The sequence below is a fragment of the Vigna unguiculata genome, chromosome 4, assembly GCF_037176805.1.
Source record: "Vigna unguiculata cultivar grain cowpea cultivar isolate G323 ecotype 2 chromosome 4, ASM3717680v1, whole genome shotgun sequence".
Lineage (NCBI taxonomy): Eukaryota > Viridiplantae > Streptophyta > Magnoliopsida > Fabales > Fabaceae > Vigna > Vigna unguiculata.
This window is the reverse complement of record NC_140795.1, coordinates 6403956-6429920: the sequence shown is the minus strand read 5'-3', so window position 1 is coordinate 6429920 and position 25965 is coordinate 6403956. Positions and strand designations below refer to the sequence as shown.

The 25965-nt window shown below is 30.9% G+C and overlaps 1 protein-coding gene across 3 annotated transcripts; it reads left to right on the top strand.

The window, feature by feature from the left end:
• Window positions 1-3074: 3074 nt before the first annotated feature.
• LOC114181691 (UDP-glycosyltransferase 83A1-like) lies at window positions 3075-11460 on the top strand. Of its 3 annotated transcripts, none has more exons than XM_085672204.1 (3): window positions 3075-3090; window positions 7642-8124; window positions 10450-11460. In XM_085672204.1, the coding sequence occupies exons 1-3, from the start codon at window positions 3075-3077 to the stop codon at window positions 11325-11327; spliced, it is 1377 nt and encodes a 458-aa protein (XP_085528330.1). In that variant the 3' UTR covers window positions 11328-11460. The 3 variants fall into 3 exon arrangements, with proteins under 3 accessions (XP_085528330.1, XP_027924016.1, XP_027924015.1); XM_028068215.2 differs by lacking the exon at window positions 3075-3090 and having other exon boundaries at window positions 7595-8124; window positions 10450-10551; window positions 10630-11460; XM_028068214.2 differs by lacking the exon at window positions 3075-3090 and having other exon boundaries at window positions 7595-8124.
• The last annotated feature ends 14505 nt before the right edge of the window (window positions 11461-25965 follow it).

The window sequence follows — 25965 nt, the reverse complement described above, 5'->3', positions numbered from 1 at the left end:
GAGAGATGTATCCCCATCTTTTTACAACCACGTGAATTTCGGGACGAAATTCCTTAAAGGAGGGAAGAAATGTAACATCCCTATTTTTTAATAAACTGTATTATTTACTTTAAATAAAACATTTAGAAAATTTTCTATTTTTACTAATGTTTCGTACTTTATGATGATGTAGTTTAAACATTAAAAATATATTTTATCATGCTGTAGTTTTTACTTATTAAAAATAACAATAAGAAGAAAACAAAACTAATAAAATATGTATATATATATATATATATATATATATATATATATATATTTTAAAAAAATATATTAGGTAAAAATATATTAAATAGGTGTGTGTATTAAAAAAATCTTCTAAAGAGAAAAGTAGATAAGGAGAGAAGATAAGAAAAAAAATAAATAGAAAAGAAAAAGAAAAAAAGAAGAAGAAAAAGATAAGATCATGAGAAAAGATAAGAAGGAAAAAAAATGAACCTAAGAGATAAACATTATCTCTTAATTAATGAAAGCAATGATGATTTGAGCACATGCATAAGCTTATATATATATATATATATATATATATATATATATATATATATATATATATATATATATATATATGTGTGTGTGTGTGTGTGTGTGTGTGTGTACATGGAAAAAGAAGTTACCTACAGGAAAGTGAGAAAGGGAGAAAAAGTGAGAAAGAAAGAAAGGAGAAAGAAAAGGAGAAAGAGAAAGAAAGGAGAGAGAGAAAGAAAGAAGAGAGAGAAAGAGAAAGAAAAAGGAAAGAGAGAAAGTTTAGAGCAAAGATTTAAAGAGATCTTAATCCTCTATAAATATTAGTGTGTCCTTCAATCAATAAGGCAAGGGAGAGTGAGGTTAAGCTCTTTTTATATTAATCTTGATAAAGTCATGGATTTTATATTAGTCTTTTATTTATTTTGACTCATATATTATTTTATTTACTTTCATTGAACTTATTTTTATTTATTATCCTCTTATATTTATTTTATTTAATCTCTAATTATGCACTGATCATGTTTATTTATTTATTTATTTTATTAAATATCCAATTATGCACTGATCCTGTTTATTTATTTTATTTAATTTATCTTCAGTTATGCACTGGTCATGTTTATTTATTTATTTAATTTATCTCCAGTATGCACTGGTTCTATTCATAATAAGATACTAACCTTGATTTGTGATAGATCATGCAAGAATGTATACATGAATCTCAATCTATGTGTTTCCAACCTCTATTTCCCAACCTTTGTATTTATCTCTCTTCACAGACTTTCATGATAATTTACATGATGGAAAGATCTTATAGTTAGAAAAAAACCCTAATCTCTTTTATAAATTAATGTCTCTATTAAAATTTTTTATTTTATCTTTTATTATAATTTTCCATAATATAATTTTAATATAAATAATATATAATATAATTTTAAAAAATATATAAATATATATAAAAAAAATTTTCAAAAAAAAAATGGGGGAGTCGTGGCTCCCTCCTGTCACATCCTAGTTCCGCCAATGACAAATATCACATAAAAAAAAATATACAACATATCATAATAAGATAAAATGAAATACTCCCAAATCCATAAAATTGGATTTTATCATACTTTATAAAGATATTGATTAATTTTGTAGTGACTAGTCAAGATAAATGAGCTCATGGCCAACAAAGTAACTCAAGAACATCTCATCTTGAGTAATACTAACTCTTTTAAATTCCCAAGGTCATACCTCCAACTACAATAATCAAATCTTTATTTATCATAAATTTTATTTCAATATTAAACCATATAATTATATAAATAAATATATAGGATCAATGAATAATTAAAATAAATATAAATAAATAAAACTGGAGATAAATATAAATAAGTAAATAAGAGTAAATATAAATTGAATAAATAAGACTAGTGTACAACTAGAGATGAATATAAATAAATAAATAGGAACGAGAACTAAATATAAATGAGAATGAGGTTAGGGACATCTCACTTGAGGTAAATATAGAGATAAAAATAATTATGAACAACCATACATCACATGTTGTAGACTTCTACTTATTGTGTATAGTTCTTATTCACTACACTTACCAACATCGTCTAATTGATCATTACTAATGAGAAATTGAGGAATTTATAAGTAGTTGAGTAAGTCTTTTTTTTTTTTAAATAAGTTGCAGTGTCTTTTATTTTAATTTCATTTCAAAATTTCTTTTTTTTTGGATGTTATACTTAAAAATCAATATAAAGAGAATATGTTTAATCTTGCAAATCCTCAGCTATGGTGCTCACTATGCAAATATCACAAGAATGTATGTATATGCTTTGTAAGAGACTAACAATTATGGCAAAGATGTTTTCATTGATCAACCAAAGGAACCAATCCTCACTAGAAAAAGGTGTTTCACTCAAGCACACTAGTGTATGAGAGTGTATGTTCTTCTCTCTTCTACCCCTAATTGCACACAATTTGACTTTGTTTTTCATTTCAAGTGCTAAGAGTTATCAAAACATGCAAACACCAATAAGGAATTTATTTGTTGAATTGTGACATGGCTAGGAAGGGGAATGGTGTTTCTAGGTAGCATGAATGAGTAAAGAGAGCAATCACATCAACTTACCAAATTTTTGTATTCACCCCTCTTCCATTTGAACTAGAACACAACCAATCAACATATTGTAGCCACAATATTCATTTTTTTTCTCTTTTTCTCTTTTTCATTTTTTTTCTTTCTTTTAAAGGTGACATATTTACAAGAATGCATCACATTAACCCCAACCAACTCCATTTTGTTCCTCATACTTCTTTGGATAACTTTCCCTACACTTGAATTACACTAATGACCATAAAATATACTCTCCTACTAAAGGTGAGGTGGTCAATCATTTTCAACAAAATTAAAGGGTTCAAAGGTGAAAGAAAGTTTATTTAAAATGCTCAAAGAGCTGCACAAGGGTTGTATTCTTGAAAAACAAGGTTGATCTTTAGGGTCAAAATATGATGAAAGGAAAGAAAGGGAAAATTTCATGTTTTGATGTAGACATCCAATTGAAAAACAACTAGCAATGAAAATCAAGGAAAGTTAATTGTGCATCAAAAGAGATATTTCTCAATAGATAAAAACTTTGAGACTCAAAATCTCACCCGGTTTAGTCCTAAGGTTGTCATACAATTTGCCACAGTCATTAATCGTAGTAAAAACAATAACAACATTTTCAGCATACAAACATGAGTACAACCACAAGCATCAAATTTCACAAGGTCACAACACACTTTCAATGTAATCCAAAATCAATTTATGAGCAAACACAAATGGTTCTCCTCAAAGTCATGCAAAACTCACTCAAAGTCATGAAACCAATGCATTCATATTTTTCAGACCAACCAAGTCACACTTTTGATTATTGAAAGCAAGAAATGAAAATAGAAAAGGAAAGAAAGCAAACTCTTTTTGGGTGGATACTACTGCTCAGATCTCTCAGCTCCTTGTGTCTTCATCCTCATCATCATCAATACCTAGCACTCACAGGGCACAAAAGATACTCCAACAAACAGGTTAACCCAATAATATTAGAAGTCAAGATTTAAGAATTAAAAATCGAAAAACATAAAAATAAAGGAAGATAATTGAAATGAGATTAAAATAACAAGAAAAGAAAAATGCAGAACTTAAACACAAGCACACCAACCAAACAACAATTCCAATATGCGAAATGATTAAAGCAAATTTCCCAAGTAACCTCACTCAGATCCCTCTTGTTCCAATTCCAATATTCATATTTACTTCAAAATCAATCGTTTCTTGTCAAATCATGCTCCCATAAGTTCTTGCTTGTTTTCCTCCACCACAAATGTTTCGTATTAACTTATTTAACACACTTTAAAGAGAGATTAGAGACAAAACAAGCATAAAACAACTAAAACCCAAAACAAAACAAAACACATTAAACTTGAGGATATAAAAAAATAAAAGCTAAGAAAGAGTTGATTTATTCATGACAATAAACACACAAAAAGAGGTAAAAATGGACATTATCACTTCTATCCCGCAATTATATTTCATGCTATAATATCTTGTCTTGTAACTCATGCCACAAAACTCAGAATCACAATATTAAAGCGAGAGAAAAGATGACATTTTGAACTTGAATTTAGGCATATGAAACTTTGAAAAAGGCTTCGTATTTTTAGATATATGAACAAAGGTTAATTGGAATGCAAATAGGAAACAACCAGTAAAAACCCAATTCAGAATTATGTAATAAAGAAAGTTTAATTCTTATGAGATTAAGATGGTGTGATATGATAGGCACTACGAATTGAAAAGGTTTGATAAGTCAGATTGATCGTCACAAGAATTGACAAATTCTTGATAAGATCGATGGTTCAAGCAAGAATCCTAGCTGAGAGTTTTCTTCTTAACATTATGTCACTTCAGAACCTTAGTTGATCAGTTTTGCTACCCCTATCTAAAATCACATACAACTATAGGGCTCAAAACCTAAAAGGAGGACAAAAATAACTTACTTTATTTGACTCTTTGATCATGTGGTTGTGTAGAGCAACTCACAAGGATCATAACTACGATTCTTGATCGTCAAAGAGACAAAAAACGAGTGAGATAAACTAGAGAGAAGTCAAAGAGAATTTAAAGAGTTTGGTTGTAGAATAATGATGATTTTATAAAAATGAACTTTAATTATTAAAATTTTTATATAACTTAACTCTTTAATATAAAAATTTGCGATGTATTATTTTCAATAAAACCACCATACTCTTATACATAGGGATGTCAAAAAAATCCGTACCCGCGAATATCCGCAGATAAAACCCGCAATGGGTAAGAAACGAATATTAAAAATGGATACCCGCTACCCGTGGGTACGAGTATTATTGATATCCGCATGTTAACGGGCGGGTACGGGTATCATAGTATCCGTACCCGTGGATACCCGTACCCACTAAACTTTAATTCACAAAAGTTTTAAGTTGTACATCTTGTCTTCTGTCTTCATTCTTCAAACTTCAATAGTATTGGTACGTTGTCTTCTTCCAAGTACACCCCTAACATTTTTCTCTATCCTTTATTTGAAATTGGACATATACATCAAATCCTATATAGACAATAACGTTTATGGTATGCTTGTTGTCAAATGATGGAATCAAAATAAGAATACTTGGCACGTGGCAATTGAGGTTTATTATTAGTTTATTTTGTTTATTTTTTAGGAATCAATTGGAGAAAGTGGACTTTTTGATCAAAACATTAATTAAAGAATTTTCATTGTGTTGAACGTCATTCTATATCTACTTTTATAATTATTTGGACTTGTATGAACTTGAGTTTATTTGAACTTTATGTAAAATTTATGACAATGATGTATTTTATTTTATTTTATTTGAATTTATGATTAAATATTTATTTTTTAATAATTTTGTAAATACCCGCGGGTACCCATGGATACCCGCGAATATGAAAAAAATAAGTGGATACCCGCATAATGGATATCCGACGGATATGAATACAGGTACGAGGCGGATATTTATCTAGTGGGTAGGGTACGGGGAAGCTACTACCCGTACTCTACCCGTCCCGTTGACATCCCTACTTATACATTTTTATAAGACATTACATACAAAATTAAACTTTTAAACAATTATAATATCTATAGGATCATTAAGTGAGTTACTTTTAAATTTTGTTGTCTGTTTATACTTTTATGATTTTATAATTATTTATGTTTTATTTTTATAATTTTCTTTTTATTTAATTCTGTAATTTTATATTTTATAAGTTTGATATTGTGTAATTTTAATTAAATTTAAAAATAACTTTCATCTTAAAGAGATCTAGTTACCATGATTTTTTATAATAAAATATTACAATAAAATGTAATAAAAACTCAATTAAAATTTCCAAAATCACAGGAACTCAAATTAAACTTAAAATATATTCGGAAAAATCTTTTCAGAGCGTATAAATTAATTTTGAAAACAATTTTTCGAAACAATTTTTTTTCATATATTATTTTTCTTTTCTAGAGTGTTCTTATCCTCTCCTTTTCCTCTGCAATTTTTCTTTTCTATTGTGATATTAAACAAAACCGTACAAGTACACTAAAGTTTTTCTCTCGGACAAAAATATTTAAGAAAGGTTGTCGGACACTGTTTTGAAGAGGACATGGAATCATTTCAAGAACTAAAGTACTATTTCAATTGAAAAAAATTGCTATGCAAACAGAAAATAATCACATTTCTATAGTTTTCTTTACTTGGTGTAATTTCATACGGATATTATGAAAGTGGATAAATTTTGAAAAAATTTCCACTCATAATAAATTATACAAAGTTTGGATAACTTTATTATAAAGAAATTGTGTCAATTAAATTCGATTTTACTTAAATTGAATTGAAATCGTGCTAAAATAAAGAGATTTTAGTGTATAATTTGAAATTGATCACACGATTTTGGTTAAAAATGAATTATGGAACAAAGAAAAGTATGTTAAAATGACACATGCTTCTGAAATGAAAAAGACCCATTATTCCTCATGACTTCTATTGTGAGAAAAAAATAAAATTTAAGTGAAATTATATTTGATTGATACGACTTCTTTATATTAAGTCGTTCCAGTTTTGCATCATTTGTCCTACATAATTTTCTTTTTAAAAATTTGTCTCACTTGAAATATCCAAATGGAATTGCACCATATATACCTGTAAAATACCTCCTATGGATAATACAATGAACAATAGCTATGGATCTATTTTAGCACATGACAAACGGTCTGCTATCATATTTCCAAAAATAACAATATTCACAGAAAATAATATTAATGTTTACATATACTTAAAAAACAAGAAGTGGTTGTCTTTTTCATGACTAGGGACCCATGATTGAATATAGAACAAGATTTTCAACTTTGAGAGATAAGATAATTAAATTTCTCACTCATTGAGAAAGTTAGATAATATGTTAAATCATTTCAGAGGGTCCCATTGTGAAATTTCAAGCCGGTCCCCTCATTTTTATTTGACGTCTCTATTTTAGAAAATTCGTTGCAATTAGTTTTTTTTTTTAGTTGTACAGTAACTGTGTTAATTATGTGTCACGTGTCAAAACATGATTATTTTAATTTTTTTTAATTTTTTTTTTATAATTTAAAAAAAAAAATTGCCACGTGTCAATTTGACATTGTGCCACGTGACAGAGACAGTGTGATGTGACAGTGGCAGTGCCATATGTCACTATTGAATGTGAAAAATCTCGGTATCTGTATTTGTTATTTAGTCTCAATTTGGTTCTAATTTTTTTTAAACTGAATCAATTTCATCCCTATATCAAATTTAATTTTTATATAAATTTTACAATGATAATTTTATTATAATTGATATTTTTAACAAAATTAAATTTATTTAAATATATATTTCATATTAAACTTTATTTAAATATTATTTTAAATATTTATATATCAATAATTTATAGACAAATATTAAAATATTTTTAATTATAAATTCATAAACTAAAGAAGACCAGAATAAATAACAACAAATATCCCAGTATCACAATAAATATACATTTATGAAGGGTCTCAAAAAATCAGAAACCTGAAAAGATGAGCAATATTCCAGTTGTGCTGGTGCTACCTTATCCAGCACAAGGACATGTGAACCCTTTGATGATCCTGTCACAAAAGTTGGTCAAAAATGGTTGCAAAGTGGTTTTTGTGAACACAGAATTCGACCACAAGCGAGTGGTGAGTTCCTTTGGAGAGCAACAACATAGTAGGAAGCATGAGGAAGAATCGGTGATGAAGTTGGTTTCAGTCCCTGATGGGTTAGGAGCTGATGATGATAGAAACGATTTTGGCAAGCTGTGTGATGCTCTGCAGAACTCGATGCCAAAAGAACTTGAGAAACTGATACATAATATGCATTTGAAAGGTGAGAACAAAATCAGCTTCATTGTTGCAGATTTGTTCATGGCTTGGGCGTTGGATGTTGGGAAAAAATTTGGAATGAAAGGAGCAATAGTGGGCCCTGCATCAGCTACAACGTTTGCCCTAATGTGCAGTATTCCCTCTCTTATTCATGATGGAACCTTAGACTCCGATGGTAAGATTACTCCTTTACTGTGCTGTTCTTAGACATTGTTCTATTTTTATTTTTTTTTATGAAAGAATAGTTTAAATGTGATTCAGTATTCCCTAATGTGCAGTATTCCCTCTCTTTTTTTTTTTTTTTTTTGAATTAATATAAAATTGAAATTGGTTTTTTTTTTCTCAATTTATGATATATTTTGATTTCAAAATTTAAAAGTGAGTGGAAGTAGACCTTTTAACTTAACAAAAGTGTGTTAATTTAAAAGTGTGTTAATTGATGTTTCAAACTGATATTTGGGTTTAGACCGTTTATTAATTTTTATTTCAAACGTAAAATATGAAACATCACTACTAAAAAAAATTCATATTTCTACCAATTTTGTTTTTAAATTTTTTTCGTAAGAAATACTTACAAATTTTGTTGTGAAAAAAACTTTTGCAAGAAATTGTTACCAATTTTTTTGCAAAATATTTTGTATAAAACACTTTTCGCAACAAATTTTGTAGGAAATACTTATAAATTTTAAAATTTTGTAGGAAATAATTTTTCACGAAAGAATTACCTACCAATTAAGATTCTTAGAAAAAATGGCAGTAAAAAGTCTTTTCTTGCAAATTTTTTTAACAAATTTGTAAGAAAAATTTCATGTAATATGAAAATTTCTAATAGTGCACAATTTAATAGGTAAAAAAAATTGATTTTTAATTGAGGATTATTTCTGTATATGATCTACATTTATTATGCAGATGTCATACTCAAAGTTTTCATGCAACTTATTACACCAATATATAAAATTTAGTTTAATTGATTTATTTAAATATAAATAACATGATTTGAATAGTTTCACTGAATAGCCAATACAAATTTCGTGACCATGCTTATCAACCAATATAGTATCTTTAAGAAAAACAAATTTTCATACTAGTGTCTTTCTTTATAGTGATTTATGAAATTATATTATGTGGTGCATACAGTAAAAGTATTAAATATTAGATGATAAATAAACATGTCTTTATAGGTATTATTTAAACTCATTTATGTTTTAACAAAGAATTTTTATATTGATTGAGTATTAATATAGATAATATTTTTCAATTGAATATGGAAATACCAGTCCCATTCCATTTTCATACCCGTCCTAATAATGATCTTGATCCATTTAAATTATTAAATAATCATTTTATTAGGTAACCTAAAGAAAAAGAAAAAGAAAAAGAAAAAGAAAAAATATATATATATATATATATAATATTCTCTTGATTTTTATTTTTATATTGCTTCTTTTATTTTCATTACATACCTTTGTTTTATATTAACAAAATTCACTAATATCTTCAAGAAAATTTCTCCTTTACCATGATGGATGTTCAAATAATGTACTTTTAATTACTGTTAATCACAGAGTTTTATGTCTCACATTCAAATATTTTTATAATTTTTTAATATTTTTATTTATTGATTTTTCACATATAAAAATATTTAATTGCTAATTTCAAATGTTCAAATGCATAAACCTTGCATTATGTAGTTAATATAAAAAATTTATCTTTTTTATTTTCTTTGACCCTTAATTTGTTTTATATGAATAACTTTTGTTTTGCTTCAACAATTATCAATATCTCTTACAATTTAACTACTTTGATATTTGAAAATTTTTTCTTACATCTCAAATATACTTTTCATCTTATCACACATTTAATTCATTTAATTTTACATTTCTTCATTTATTTTATTTCATTGAACTGTATATCAAGTTGCTTTCAAGACACACATCCAATCATTTTTACTCTATTTTAATATATTTATTTGGTTATATTTTTATCATATAAAATACCGTTTTTGATGATTTTTTACATAATCATTTTTATTTTCTAACTCATTTCATAAGTGTAATTTTATCACAACAATTGTATAAAAACATTTTAGTTACTATAATATAATAATTTAATATCATTGTCATGTATCTTGTTTATCACTATCCAACATAGATTGAAGTTAAAAAGATAAAAGATTTATGTCAAATTTTAATTATTATTAATTTAACCTTTGTTATTTGTACAATTTTGTTCAAGTGTTGTATTATAATTTTTGTTAGTATATAAAAAAAATTAATTAGAATTTAGAGAAACTAATTAAAACATTAAAACTTAAATACTTATTTTTATTCTTGTAATATTTTTAAAATAATTTTTAATGTTATCAACTTTGTTTTATTTTCCAAACTTAATAAATATTTTGATTATAAGAGACAGTAAGGCCTATTAATTAAACATTGAATAAAAAAAATTGCCACAATAATGCTTTTTTTTGTTTTTTGTTTTTTTTTTTGTATTGCAGGTGTAAGATTAACAACAAAAGAGACAATTCAAATATCATCAAGTATGGCTGAGATGAATATAGGAGACTTGTTTTGGTTGAACATAGGAGACATAATAAATGGTAAGAAAATATTTCAGTATCTAATATACTGTTGTCAAAGTTTAAATTTGACAGAATGGTGGCTCTGCAACACTACAGATGAACTTGAACCTGGTGCACTATCATTTGTTCCTAAGATCCTACCAATTGGTCCATTATTAAGAAGTTATGACACTAAAAGTGGTACTACAAAAGCAATTGGACAGTATTGGGAAGAAGATCTCTCTTGCATAAGTTGGCTTGATGAACAACATCATGGTACTGTTTTGTATGTTGCATTTGGTAGTATCACTCTTTTTGATCAAAACCAATTCAATGAACTTGCTCTTGGATTAGTCCTCACCAAGAGACCTTTTCTTTGGGTTATAAGAGAAGACAATAAAATGGAATACCCTACAGAATTCAAAGGGCACAAAGGTAAGATAGTTAGTTGGGCTCCTCAACAAAAGGTTCTAAGCCACCCTGCCATAGCCTGTTTTGTCAGTCACTGTGGTTGGAATTCTACCATGGAAGGTTTGTCCAATGGAGTACCTTTCTTGTGTTGGCCATATTTTGCAGAGCAAATTCAGAACGGAAGATACATTTGTGATGAGTTAAAGGTTGGGTTGGGATTTGACAAAGATAAAAATGGAATTGTGTCATGCAAGGAGGTAAAATTGAAAGTGGAACAACTCCTCAACGATGAGAACATGAAATCAAGGTCTCTTGAGTTGAAGGAGAAAGTTATGAACAACATAGTCAAAGGAGGTGCATCATTGGAGAAGCTTCATAGGTTTGTCAAGTGGATTAAAGAGTAGGAATTGACATTTAAATTTCATTTTATGCCTTTATGTATTAATTTATGTTAGTTAACATAACTCATACATGAATTTTGATGAAAACTCTCCCAAAATTTAGTGATATTTTTAAGCTATTGAAATTTCTTATTTACATTTTATTGCGTCAAAACAATAATACAGTGTTATTCTGTAGTTTTTGTTTTGTTTTAATTTCCTTTGATTTTGTATTGTATGATCATTGTCCATATATATATATATATATATATATATATATATATTATTCACTATATATTTAACATATTTTTCGTATTAAAAATTTATGAAAATCTGTGAAGTAAAGATTTTTGTTTAATGTATAAAACATTTTTTTCACCCAAATAAGACTACATCTCGTTCTTACAAATTAAACAAACATGAATTACATGTCAATTTTAGTAAAAGTTGAGTATACAGACAGAGGTGTCAAAATGGACCATCCAGTCCGGTCCTCATCCGGCCCACCATGGATTGGTCTCTTAGTGAGCCATTCAACCTGACTTATTTATTTGTAAGCCCAAAAAAATGTAACTCAGTCTGACCCACTACGAGTTGGTGGGTTAAATAGATTGACTCACTTATTTTTTTTTAAATCTATTTTTTTTTAATCCTAAAAAAAATTAAATTATAATTGTAATTAAAATTAAATAAAGTTAAGTCTTAAATGATATAATAAGGCACATGTATACATTTATAAATTAATGAAATGGTTGCATGCTTGTATCTTCATTTAACGTGCCATATGCGATGAATCATCTATCCTAAATAATTTATCCACTGTATAATTTAATTGGGAAAACATGTTAATTTTGTTTATGGATCTTTACCCTCTTTTTTACACTATCACCACAATTATGGCTAGAAATTTTCTGAAAAGGGTTAAATATGTTTTTGGTCCCTCAAGTTTCAGCGAAATTTGGAATTAGTCCCTCATCAAAACTTTTGACCAATTTAGTCCTTCATCTTTCAAAATACGTGAAATTAGTCCTTTTAACCAAATTTTGTTAAGTTTATCTGACGTTTCAAGCACATTTCATGATAGTATTTAAATTATTTACACTGTTTGACACATTTTTGCTTAAATGTTAACTTAAATATTATCATGAAATGCGCTTGAAACGTCAGATAAACTTAACAAAATTTGGTTAAAAGGACTAAATTCACGCATTTTGAAAGATGAATGACTAAATTGGTATAAAGTTTTGATGAGGAACTAATTCCAAAATTCACTGAAATTTGAGGGACCAAAAACATATTTAACCTTTCTGAAAATTACAAGAAAATTATGTTGTCCAAAAATGACAAGGAAATTACAGTTCATGTTCACTACAGTAGCTCATTGCATCTATAATAAATGATCTATTATGGTCCAGCTTAGAAGATCAATTTATAAATACATAAGTTAACTATTAATACACCATTAATTTAACAAAATTATCCGACAACGAGTTGCCCAAAACGAAGACAAAATGTAATCATCTAAAAAGAGTTACATGATGATGCACATCCAAAAATACAAACAACACACAAGTCACATAGAAATACAATTCAAATTACTATCCAACTATAACATTAGAGTATTGAATGGATAAATTCACAATATTTTTATCTCTTGAAGCATCTTTTTTGTCTCTGTCTACAATAAAAAAGAATGTTAACTAACAATATTGAAATACTAAGTAATAAATAATTAAATTAATTTCACAATACTAACAATAATGTTACCTGTTAGTTCAAAACCATGCAACCAATTTTGAGTTAAAATGAGTGCCTCAACATTCTAGAATGGAAGAACGATATTTGGTTAGTACACGAGAACCAAGACTAAAGACAGACTCACTAGCAACGATAGTGATTGGAATGGTAAGCACATCACAAGCCATCTTAGACAAGTTTGGATATCAATCTCGACGATCATTCCAATAGCTTAATACATCCAACTTATCAAAAAACTTTGGACCAAAATTCTCTTCATCTAAATAAAGATTCAATTCAGACCTTCTAGTGTCATTAACATGTTGGCTCAAATAATCAACACATTCCTAAGACAATATTGAAAAAAAAAATGTCATTCATAAATAAGAAATAAAATATAGATAAATTTGAAAATTAAAAACTTACATCAAATGCATCCATCATTGGCTCATTATTTGAAAAAGAAGCAAGTTTTGTTGGAGGGGAAACTTGTGAACTTGAAGTATTTGACTCATTTGAATTTGATTTGAGATATTCTTCAAACAACTTATACATGTTATGCTTTAAAATACTAATCTTTTCTTCACAAGTAGAAGGACTAATCTTTGAATAACAAAATCAAATTGCTTCAAACTTCATATGTGGATCAAGAATAGCCCCAATAGCAAGAATGTCACAATATTGATCCCAATAATTACTAAACTTGTTCATCATACTCAATGACATATCTTTAATCATTGGATCATCACTTTTTGCATTTTCCCACAATAAACACTCAATTTTCCAAACTTGCATAAAATAACAATTAGAAGTTGGATAAGAAGAACCTGAAATCAAATTAGTCATTACATAAAATGGCTTCAAGAACTCACACATTTTTCAGCCCTTTTCCACTCATCATTTGATAGACAATGAACACAATTTATGTCACGAATAGCCAAACATCTAAAGGCACGTCGATATCTAATTGCACTCTTAAGCATAAGATAGGTAGAATTCCATCTAGTAGCAACATCCATTCTCAAACCTACTTTGGTATCAATACTCCTCACTTGAATAACGCATTCTTTAAATGCAATTTTTCTTGCCTCTGATTCTCTCACATACTTGATACTCTCTCTAATCTTATGCAAAACATCAAAAGCCACCCTTAATCCCTCTTGCACAATAATATTCAACACATGTGCACTGCACCTTACATGAAAGTAATCACCATTACATATCAAGTTATTTTGCAATTTCAATTGCTCTCTCAAATTTTTTTGCAACACCTCATTAGCACTAGCATTGTCTAATGTGATAGAAAAAAAATCTTCCTATCTATTCCCCAATCAGGCAACAAAGCACAACTTTTTTGCACCAAATCATGACCAGTGTGTGGAGGTTCCATTTTACAAAAGGATATAATCTTACTATTCAACCTCCAACTAGCATCAACAAAATGAGAAGTCAAACAAAAAAACCCTTCTTGATTTATAGAAGTCTAACAATTAGATGTCAAACAAATTCAGCTATGAGATTTACGCATTGCAAGTTTCACCCTATCTTTGTGTTCATGAAATTTCTTTGAAATGTCAGACACAGTTGTATTCCTACTTGGAACTCTTATTTATGGATTTAGATATACAAGTAATTCTTTAATCCACTTATATTCAACAAAATTATATGGAAGCACATGTTGAATAATAGCCATTGAAATAAGGTCACCTACAACTTTTTGGTCAATTTCCCTAGATCTTAATTTTCTAGCATGATCAGTTATCATTTTTCCCATGTCATTGTCTTTTAATTTCTTTAGGACCAAACACTTTGACAAATTACACAACATTGTTGAGGTCCCTATTTTTGTACCACTAGCAACATACTTTGCACCACATCCATTCCATTTTGCCTTTTCTTTACCATCTTTTATACCAATTTTTGTAAAACGATCCCAAACTTTAGAAGTACCTATCCTAGGTCTCTTACTTTTTCTATCACAATCCTTATTCTCATTCTCAATCTCTTCTATGGTTAGTGACAAAGAACTGTTCGAATTCTCCTAAACACATTGATCATCTACGGTTTCAGAATTCATTTTGTTTTGTAATAATTGTACAATATAAAAGAATTGACTAATATGTCATGAAGTATGAACTAATATAATGATATTTAACAAAGAAAAAACTTATTGTGTCAAGTATCAACAACTCTTGAATGCACCTCCTGTATCAAATATGCTGCAAAGAGGAATATATGAAAAAAGCCAGTTTCGATAATGGCAAAAATGGGAAAAGTATTTATTAAATTAATTCGTAATGGGTTTAAAAAATTAATAATATAAGAAGGGAAGTGGTAGGAAATATTGCTTCCTAAATTGACCCACCACTCCTTTAAAATCTTCCCACCCAAACCCACACACCACTGAACCACATCTAACTTCCCATTACATATGTCTATCAAGTTAAACTGATTACATATTATATTCCAGGCAAGCATACTACCAATTAAAACTAAATTTGATTCACTCACTTCTATTAAGTTTGGGTTCACCCTTTATCAAAACATGTTTAAGTTGAAAACAATGTTTTTCAAATATTAAATACACAGGGTATAGCACAAAGGTGTATGATTACCGTACCCCTGATATCATACCAATGTTGTCTATTGGGAGGAATCGTGAGCAATTAATAACTTTTTCTAATTTCATAACATACCATCGTCATATGGTTAATTGGCTATTTTAGTAATAAACATCACAAGATTTAAATCCTTTTATATAATAACATTAATTTTTCAAATAAAAGGTTTCAATTCATAGTGGCTTGATGGATTATTATGAAAAGAAGTTTACAACTCATGATAGAACAAAATGGGCCGTTTCACTTGATGAACACAATAGTCGTTATTAGCACATTAAGTAACCACACACTTTTATTTACTCCTTCATTCATGGGTTCTATAGGTCTGTTCCACTGCACTGAAATCCAAATACAATCTCTCCTTTAATTTTTCACAGCAAGTTGCTTACTTAAAACATCATGAAGAACCTATGGTTTATTAAAAAAACATACACTCATAATGCACTAACTTTAGCAACTTATTTTCCAAACAACTAACGAAAAAATAGTCGAGCCATACCAAGGTTTGGGTCCCAACACTACAGATCATTGATGAGTAGAATTTAACTCAATAGCTGATGGATTAAAATATCTCAGAGTACACGGGGAATCCTTAGCACACCTGATTGCGAAAGAGCTCGTTCGGAGGGGCAACGCAACGCCGTCGTTGGATTGCAGTCGTCCGACAGAGAAGTAGTGTCAGAGTAGATGCTACCAAGAAGGAGAAGAAATGACCCTTCATAGAGGAGAAGAAAAAAACTTGTTCGAAGGAGACACAATTAGGTTTTTAGGGTTTTTACTTTTTTAATGTAACTTAAATTAAATAATTAAATATTAAGATTTCGGTGGGTTGGTGAGTCAACCTAGCTTACCACGGGTTCAACTTAGATGAGTCGGGTTCTTAGTGGGCCGGCTTCATTTATGGCCCGTACCGAAAATTTTAAATTTTTTTAACCCAATTTGTCTCGAACCCGTGGTAGATCGGGTTGGCTTGTCACTTACAACCCATTTTGATAGCTCTATATACAGAATCTTCAAGTATAGAAACTGTAACATCCTAGTCAGAAATTACCTATTTGCAAATTAAAATAAGAAAATAATAATAATAAACCGCATTTATTACTAAGTACTTTCCCAAAAACGCGAGAAATTAAAAACTTTATTTCAACGCGCCAATTATAAAATTCATACGGTGTTCAATTATTACAAATATAAATTGCTCATAATATCCATTACAAAATAGTCCATAAACATTATTAAGTAAAACTCCCTGGTTGACCACACTCTGCATTTAAGCATCCACTTGCTCACCTGCATCAACATCTGCTCCCATGTAACAAGTTACATGATCATCGCCAAACACACACAGATAGGGTGAGCTCAAGTACAATAAAATTACAACACAAAGTGATAAAACAATTCAAAATTATGACCCGTGTTAGTGTTAGTTTTGAAATGGTGATTTTAGACAAGAAGGGGCGGTTGAATTGACTTTATAAAACTTTTTCGAAAGCTTAAACCTCTTTTCAATTGAATCTAAAACAACATTCAGTCGATTAAAATGTTGCAGACCAGTACACTTTCAGTCGATTAAAATATAAAACAACATACTAATTTGTTCTTGAAGCTATAAAACAGTCGATTAAAAAGACAAATCAGTCGGCTAAAATATTGAAGATTTATGCAGAATGCAGAATTCGCAAATTCAACTCAAACAACAATCTTTTACATACAAGACTTGTTCCAATCAATATTTTTAACAAGTATATAACCTTAGATTACACAAGAACACATTAAACCATACCAAAGATCAAATTTCTTGGTTTTTTCTTTAGATTTTAAAGAGTTTCAAAGTGAGTGAGATGAGGGAAAGAGAAATGCACAGCTGTTTTTATACTGGTTCACTCAATCACAGAGCTACATCCAGTTTACCCGGGCAACATGAGCCTGGTTTCCACTATATTCAAAAGTTTTACAAATCACACACCAAGATTACACTTTTGAACAACAAAACTCACAAGATTTTTGACTCACAAAAATCTAGACACACACCCTGCAAGAATCACTAACAAACATGAAATCACATCAGGCAAACCAACCAGAGGCACAAGAACATCCAAACCTGATGGTGGTTGTCCCTATCCAACCATACATGTGTTCTTCAAGCTACTCACAAGCCAAAATGCCTCCAAGATCAACCAAGATCTTCAAAACACAAGTTGCAGTTGTGTATTGCAGAGAGAGAGAGAGATAGAGTTTTCTAGAGAAGAATGACAAAATTTCATGCAAAAGAACTCAGATTCGCACCTATGCTCGCAAAAACACAACTTATATAGTCTGGTTTAAGTGAAAATAGTCGATTGAATTTTCCATACAGAGTCGGCTGATTTCACCTCACTTAAGTGAAATCAGTCGATTAAAATATAATTCAACTGACTAAATGCATTTATACCAAAAACTAAATACAACAAGCCTTTTAACCTGTTAAAACCCATTTTAACAGATTAAAAGAGACACGCTAAGGTACACAAGACATTTAACCTATGTCATATAGCCTACCAACAAGATATAACACTGACACATTACATTTAACATGTTATTTTCAGATTTAGTACACTAAAACTAATCTTCAAGTGGATCTTCATCAATCTTCATCAAAAACCTATGATCTTCATGGATATGGCTTTATCAATTCTTTGCTTCAAGCTTGCTTGTGCCAATAGTTAGCACCCTAATCCTCCAATCTCCACTTCCAAACCTTCTATTGGATGCCTTTTAATTCTTCTTCCTTTGATGAGTACACTAATCGATCTTTGCTGCACAAGTGTCTACTCGCCCCTCCGACTACAGGCCACCACCTAATAGTCCACATGCGGGAATAAATTACCACGACCATGATCTACGATACCAAGTGGAGTTCCCCAATAGAGATGGCAAATAAACCCGTCCCCGTGGGTATTGCTCGAACCCGTCCCCGTTTTGACGAGGAATCCCCGCATTGACTGGGTATGGGTATGGGTATGGGGAATCCTCGACTTTTTAATTGGGTATGGGGATGGGTATGGGGATGTACATATCCCCGCCATAATACCCGTCCCCTTTTAAATTATTAAAATATTCACAATTAATGAAGTAACCATATATATTATTTTTTATTTATTCTAATTATTTGATTTATCATGAAACTCATTTGCATCTCAATTATATTTTTCATCTTATCATAACTTTTATGTAATTATGTCAACAAGATGTATGTCAGTTAAAAAAAAAATTATGTCTCACATTTGAATATTTCTATTATTTTTTAATATATTTTATTTATTATATATTTTCCTTTCACATGAGAATGTTTAATACTCTCAATTTAAGTATTTAATAGAACAAACCTTTTGTTTACTAGGTAATATAAAAAAAGTCCTCTACTTATTATTATTATTATTAGTTTTTGTTTCATTTGAAGAGCTCTTTTGTTTCGCTAAAACAATTTTTGTTATTTCTCAACCATTGAGTATATATGTTGATATTTGAAAACTTTTCTTAGATCTCTAAGATATTTTTCAACTTATCATACCCTTAATTATACATTTATTTTCCTTTGTGCGATTTCTTTCAATAGTCTCTCAAATTGTTTGTAAACATTTGTTAATTTTTTAATATTTTTATTTGTTGTTTATTTTCATTATGTAGAATACTATTTCAATATATTTTATCTAATTATTTTTTATTTTCTAACTCATTATCAATCATACTGTAATTTTTTTCACTATAATTGTATAAATAACTTTTATTTACTACAATATAAAAATTTAATGTAATTGTCATGAATATTTTCTTATCACCATCCAACATAATTGAAGTTCAAAAAATACAAGATATATGTTAAAATTTCATTATTATGATTATTATTTGTTCTTTGTATCATATTGATCAAGTAATGTATTGTAACTTTTATTAGTGTATAAAAAAATATTCATTAGAATTTAAAAGATTGAAGTAAACAAACATTTAAAATATATTTTAATTTCAATATTTGTTTTCCTTTTGTATTTTTTAAAAAATATTTTAAATTTTATCAACTAGGTTTCATTAATGTTTAGATTTAATAAATGTGTTGGTTCTCATGAAATTTTATTTGGTATTATAATCTAAAATGTAAACAATTATAATTTATTTTAAACTTTTATTATGATTATTATTTGTTCTTTATATTATTTTGATCAAATGATGTATTATAACTTTTATTAGTGTATAAAAGAGAGATTCATTAGAATTTAAAAGATTGAAGTAAACAAACATTTAAAATATATTTTAATTTGAATATTTGTTTTCCTTTTATATTTAAAAAAAATATTTTTAAATTTTATCAACTATGTTTCATTAATATTTGCAAATTTAATAATTGTTTTGGTTCTCATGAAATTTTATTTGGTATTATAATATAAAATGTAAACAATTATAATTTATTTTAAAGTATTTGATATCGAATAAACAATCATCCTTCTAATATTGAATATTTGATAATATTATGGTTCCTTTAGCATAATTTTTTATTATTTTATAAAAATTAATTAAAATTAATATTGAAGTAGTAAGAAAATGAGTATGGGTATGGGTATGAGATTATACTCGTTATCCGACGGGGATGGGGACGGGAAAAAAGTTTGATACCCGTTGGGTTTGGGTATGGGGATGAGAATGAATTTTTTTTACAGGGATGGGTATGGGATAGCGAAACCTGTGCTCGCCCCGCCCCGTTACCATCCCTATTCCCCAATAGGAACCGCAATCGGTATTTGTCCCAAGACTACCAAAACTACTAGGCTATAACCTCGAGTGCCACGTGTTGCCCCAATACAAGTTACACTCGTAATTGGGCCCCAACAAAGCATCGCATCATGACCTCCATCCAAAGTCGTGTAGAAATCTTCCTTGCGATTCAACTCTGATCCCAAAATCGCCTGGCGCACCTCTCGCGTCACCAGGCGAAACATGGTTCCAGACTGCCTAGTAGTCTCCTCTCGTCGCCAAGTGATAGTGCCTCCTAGTGCCTCTATTTAACGCCCTACGCTTGGCGGAGCCTCCCTTGCCGCCAGACGCCACACAAAACCAATGGCCCCCTGCCACTATTTTGAGCCTCTATTGGCTAGTGGCTCGTACCGTGTTGCTAGGCACCATACCAGTAACACATTTTTACTATTTTTTTGCACTTTCGGCAGGTTCTAATGAACCCCCGATCATACAACACGCAATTCAAGGCATACTTACAATTATCCAGTCATAACCTTATGACTGAATTACAATGCAACACATTCATAATTTTACAATTAGACATGCATTTCTACAACTTGTTATGCATTCACCATAATCCTATCCTCATACCAAGTAAAGCATATTTCACTAATTTTATAGCCAACATTCACAATGACACTTCATGATAGTAAACAAAAAATAATGAACCATATCACAGGTAAGGAAAAAACAACATGGCTTTTACATGCGTACAATCCCTAGTTATACCTCTTCACACCTCTACTTAGTTATGTTACATTACAAAGTTTCCTTTCCATACCTTATAATCAATTACACTATATCATGCACCAAAATTTCAGGTAACTACACCTACAAACCCAACTCGAAGCAAAAATCAATGTGTCTGCCCGCCCTAATGTGTCGCCTGGCAGTAATTCCTGTACCGCTAGGAGGTGCATAAAAATTCTGGGTTCTGCCCATATTTTTCCTACACCATTACGAAGCCCAAATTTCCCAATTATCACATTTCGCCATACATTTTGACACCTTTGATATATTCCTTAAACTTATATGGTTCATGCTTACTCAAATTAATATCATCTTCATGAAGTAGAACCCATATCATGTGCAAAAATCATAGTTCTCCATCCTCAATCCCAATATGAATCCTAATTCCCCAATTAGGCAAAGATTCATACAATTATCACCATTCATACAATCTCAAACATGTACACACACAAACAATTTTAAAATTTGAAATAAATACTCCATCCACGCATCACCAACATCACAAAACTCACAAAACCAGATTAATTGGGCAAGCCAGTTCGCATCGCATGGCAGACATCACATAGCCGCCAGGCGATTCATAGGAGAAACCTAGAAAATGGGTTCTGGAGCATGCGTCACCTGGCGGGTTACACATAATCGCCAGGCGGTTTCTGGAAATTCCAGAAACACGAACATATTTTGGGATTTTTAACTCGATGCAAGGATCACAATCATATTATTCAATCCAGACGCACACAATTCAAATAAAAACACATAAGATAGCTCCCCTAACCTTGATATCCTGCTACAATTAAGTGACTACAATTCCCTTGATGTTACCACGTGACTTCTTTGATTGCCTCCACTCACTACAAATGGCTTCCAATTCACCCCCAATCTCTCAATTTCCAGTGCAGTTTGTTGGTATACCTCTTGAAAGCTATTTCCTCCCTTACACTACAAGAAATATCGTATTTAGCGACAGATTAATATCGACGGATATATATCCGTCGGTAATTGCCATTTACCGACGAAATTACCGACGAAAACCCATGATTATCATTACCGACGGATTGATTCGTCGGTAATGATTGTATGGAATTTTGAACCCAGTTTCCGACGGATTCATCCGTCAGTAATGTCTATGTGAAATTAGCCCTGACGGAGTCGTGTACTTACCGACAGATTATATCCTTCGGTAAAGTTCGCGGTATTATGAAATCGCACCTCACTTTCTTTTTCCCCAAATTGAGAAACTTTCCCCCAAAATCACCACGCCGCTGTCGCTCTCACTGAAATCGTCATTGCTCTGCCATTACCTCGCCGGTATCGTCGCCTCACCGCTGCCGTCGCCTCTCCGCTGCCACCGTGGGTTGGAGTTCCACCGTCGCCTCTCTCCCCCAAATTCACCACGCCAATTGCGCTACTGCTGCTCACCGACGTCGCCATTGCGCTGCCGTCACCTCGCCGCTGCCGTCGCCTTGCCGCTATCGTCGCCTCTCCGCTGCCATCGTGGGTCTGAGTTCCACGTTCGAAGATTGGCTGGGTTCCACGTCGGAGCGGCTCTGTCTTCTCGTCGGCCATCGCGTTCGTCGACCGTGACCTTGGTTTTGGTGAGTTTAATTCATTCTTCTTCTTACCATTGTTATCGCTGCTAGGTTTTCTCATTGGTTTTTGATTGGTAAGGAATTGTATTCTGGATTGCCGGTGTCGTCACTCTCGCTGGCCAGCCACTGCATTGTTCCACAGAGCACTGCTAGGTTTTTAATCGACTGAAAGTGTACTGGTCTGCTACATTTACATCCAAACTTTCCAGTCTGTTAGATTCAATTGAAAAAGAGATTTAAGCTTTCAAAAAAGTTTTATAAATCCAATTCAACCGCCCCCCCTTCTTGGCTAAACTCACCATTTCAAAACTAACAATTGGTATCTATAGCAAGGTTCTTGAAAGGTATTCAAGTTGATCAGAATTTTTTTTGAAATGGCTGAAAGTAAACACTCTTTTGCTGAAGGTGCATATATTCATAGACCACCTATGTTTTGTGGCCTAAACTATCAGTTTTGGAAAATAAGGATGCAAATTTTCATTGAATCTATAAACAAAGAAATTTGGGATGTAATAGTTAATGGACCATATACTCCTAAATGTGTTATTGAAAATAAGCAGGTGGACAAGCCTTGGAGTGAATGGAATGATGAAGAAAGGAGAAGAGCTCAATATGATTGCAATGCCAAAAACATCATCACTTCATCTTTGAGTATGGATGAATTTTTTAGGGTCTCCCAATGCAAGAATGCAAAGGAAATGTGGGATGTCCTAGAGGTTACACATGAAGGAACAAGTGAAGTGAAGAGAGCAAGGAAGCATGCCTTGCTTCAAGAGTATGACTTTTCAAGATGCAAAAAGGAGAGTCTATAGCTAAAGTGCAAAAGAGGTTCACTCACATAGTCAACCATCTCATGGGTCTAGGCAAAGAATTTGACAAAGAGGAGTTAAACATCAAAGTGCTTAAGTGTCTTGATAGAAATTGGCAACCAAAGGTGACTGCCATATCTGAATATAAGGATTTATCTATCATCACAACAGCTGCACTATTTGGTAAGCTTAGAGAGCATGAGATTGAAATGCAAAGGCTAAGTGAGCTTAAAACAAGTGAGAAAAAGGTAAAACCCATAGCCTTGAAGGCTAGTTCTAAGAAGAGTGATGAAATCGAGGAAGAGGTTGCTGAATCTATTGACAATGAGAACTTGAATCTACTAGTCAAAAAGTTTGGAAAGTATCTCAAGAGGAAAGATAACAAAGGTAATAAAAGGAGGTACAATTCTAAACAAAATGATTGAAGTAATTCTTCTAAATTCTCATGTTATAATAGTGGAAAGCAAGGACATATCAAGATTGAATGTCCTAATGTTAACAAAGAGAAAGAGAAGGTTGATGATAGGAAAAATTAGAAAAAGGGCAAGGAAAGACGTGCCTACATAGCTTGGGAGGACAATGATGATTCAACAAGTACTTCATCTCAAGAAGAATGTGAGGAAGCAAATTTATGCCTCATGGCCGGATATGAATCATCCTCATCAAGCCAAGTAAGTTCCTTGTCATCCAAAGATAAGAATGACTATTATCAATTGTTGCATGACTTTGAAGAGTTGCATAGTGAGGCAAACAAAATTGCTGTCATGAACAATCGGCTAAAAGGATTAAATAGCTGGCTAGAAAACAGAGTTAGCCAACCAGAATCAGAAATAGTCGACTTAAAAACTGATTTCAAACATTTGGAAATGATTTACAGTAATTCAGTCGATTGTTTTGAAAAACAGCTAGCTATAAAACCTTGTGAAAATTGCACTACTTTGAAAAATCAAGTGAAATATCTTTTGAAAACATGTGCAAAGTTCACAAAAGGAAAAACAAACTTGGAAGCTGTTCTTGGCTCTCAAAATTGTGTTTTTGGAAAGGCTAGACTTGGTTATACACCTATCCATGAAAAGAAAGCCAAGAAGTTCTCCAGTTTCTTTTCCAAGAGTGAGCCAAATGTTATGCCCTTCATTTCATGCGACTACTGTGTGAAGAAAGGTCATATTCTTAAGAATTGTCATGTTAGAAAGTATGATATACCTAAGGGAATTATGAAATGGATCCCAAAAGGATCTAGAAAGGCATAACCATGTTGGACCTAAACTATCAAAGGGAACCATGCAATATTAATTTGTTTTGCAAGTCATAAAACATGAAAAGAAAGCCCTATGGTACCTAGATAGTGGCTGCTCGAGGCACATGATAAATGACAAGTTTAAGATTACAAAGTTGGAGTTAAATGATGAAGGATTTGTGACTTAGAGTTTACAACAAGAGGCTAATGATTGTTGAAGAGTTAGTGTATATTGTATTTGATGAAACTAACCTTGTGTAGCAAGATCAAAAGCCTAAGATTGCAGATGAAGAAGAAACAACACTGAAGAAGAAATCTGCTGCAGAATTGGAATTTGCTGCAGGAAATTCAGTCGACTAAAAAAGCTGCAGACAACAATTTACCCAAGGAGTGGATTGAACCCAAAGGATTATCAAAGGACAACATAATTGGTGACATAGAACAGAGAGTATCCACTAGACGCAAGCTTGCATTCTTTCAACATGTTGCATTTGTTTCTCAAATTGAACCTAAGAATGTGAATGATGCATTGTGTGATAGTAATTGGGTTGTTGCTATGCAAGATGAACTTAATCAATTCACTAGGAATGATGTGTGGTCTCTTGTTCCTAAAACTGATGCAATGAATGTGATTGGTACAAAATGGGTGTTTAGGAATAAAATGGATGAAAATGGTAATATAGTTAGGAATAAGGCTAGGCTAGTTGCTAAAGGTTATAATCAAGAGGAAGGCATTGAATTTGATGAATTTCAAATTGAAAAAAAGCTTTATATGGTTTGAAGCAAGCACCACAACAGTGGTATGAGAGGTTAAGTAACTTTCTTTTATCTAAAGGATATGCTATAGGTGTTGTTGATAAAACACTTTTCATTAGAAAACGTACAAGTGATGTAATACTTGTTCAAGTATATGTAGATGATATAATCTTTGAATCAAATAATAACTCCATGTGTGAAGAGTTTGTTGTAGCTATGCAGGGAGAATTTGAGATGTTTATGATGGGTGAGCTAACCTACTTCCTAGGGCTGCAAGTGAAGCAACTCAAGCATGGAACATTTTTAAGCCAGTCAAAATACTGTTTTGATCTACTGAAAAAGTTCAAAATGGAGGATTGCAAAGAGGCTGCCACTCCAATTGCTACAAATTGCCTT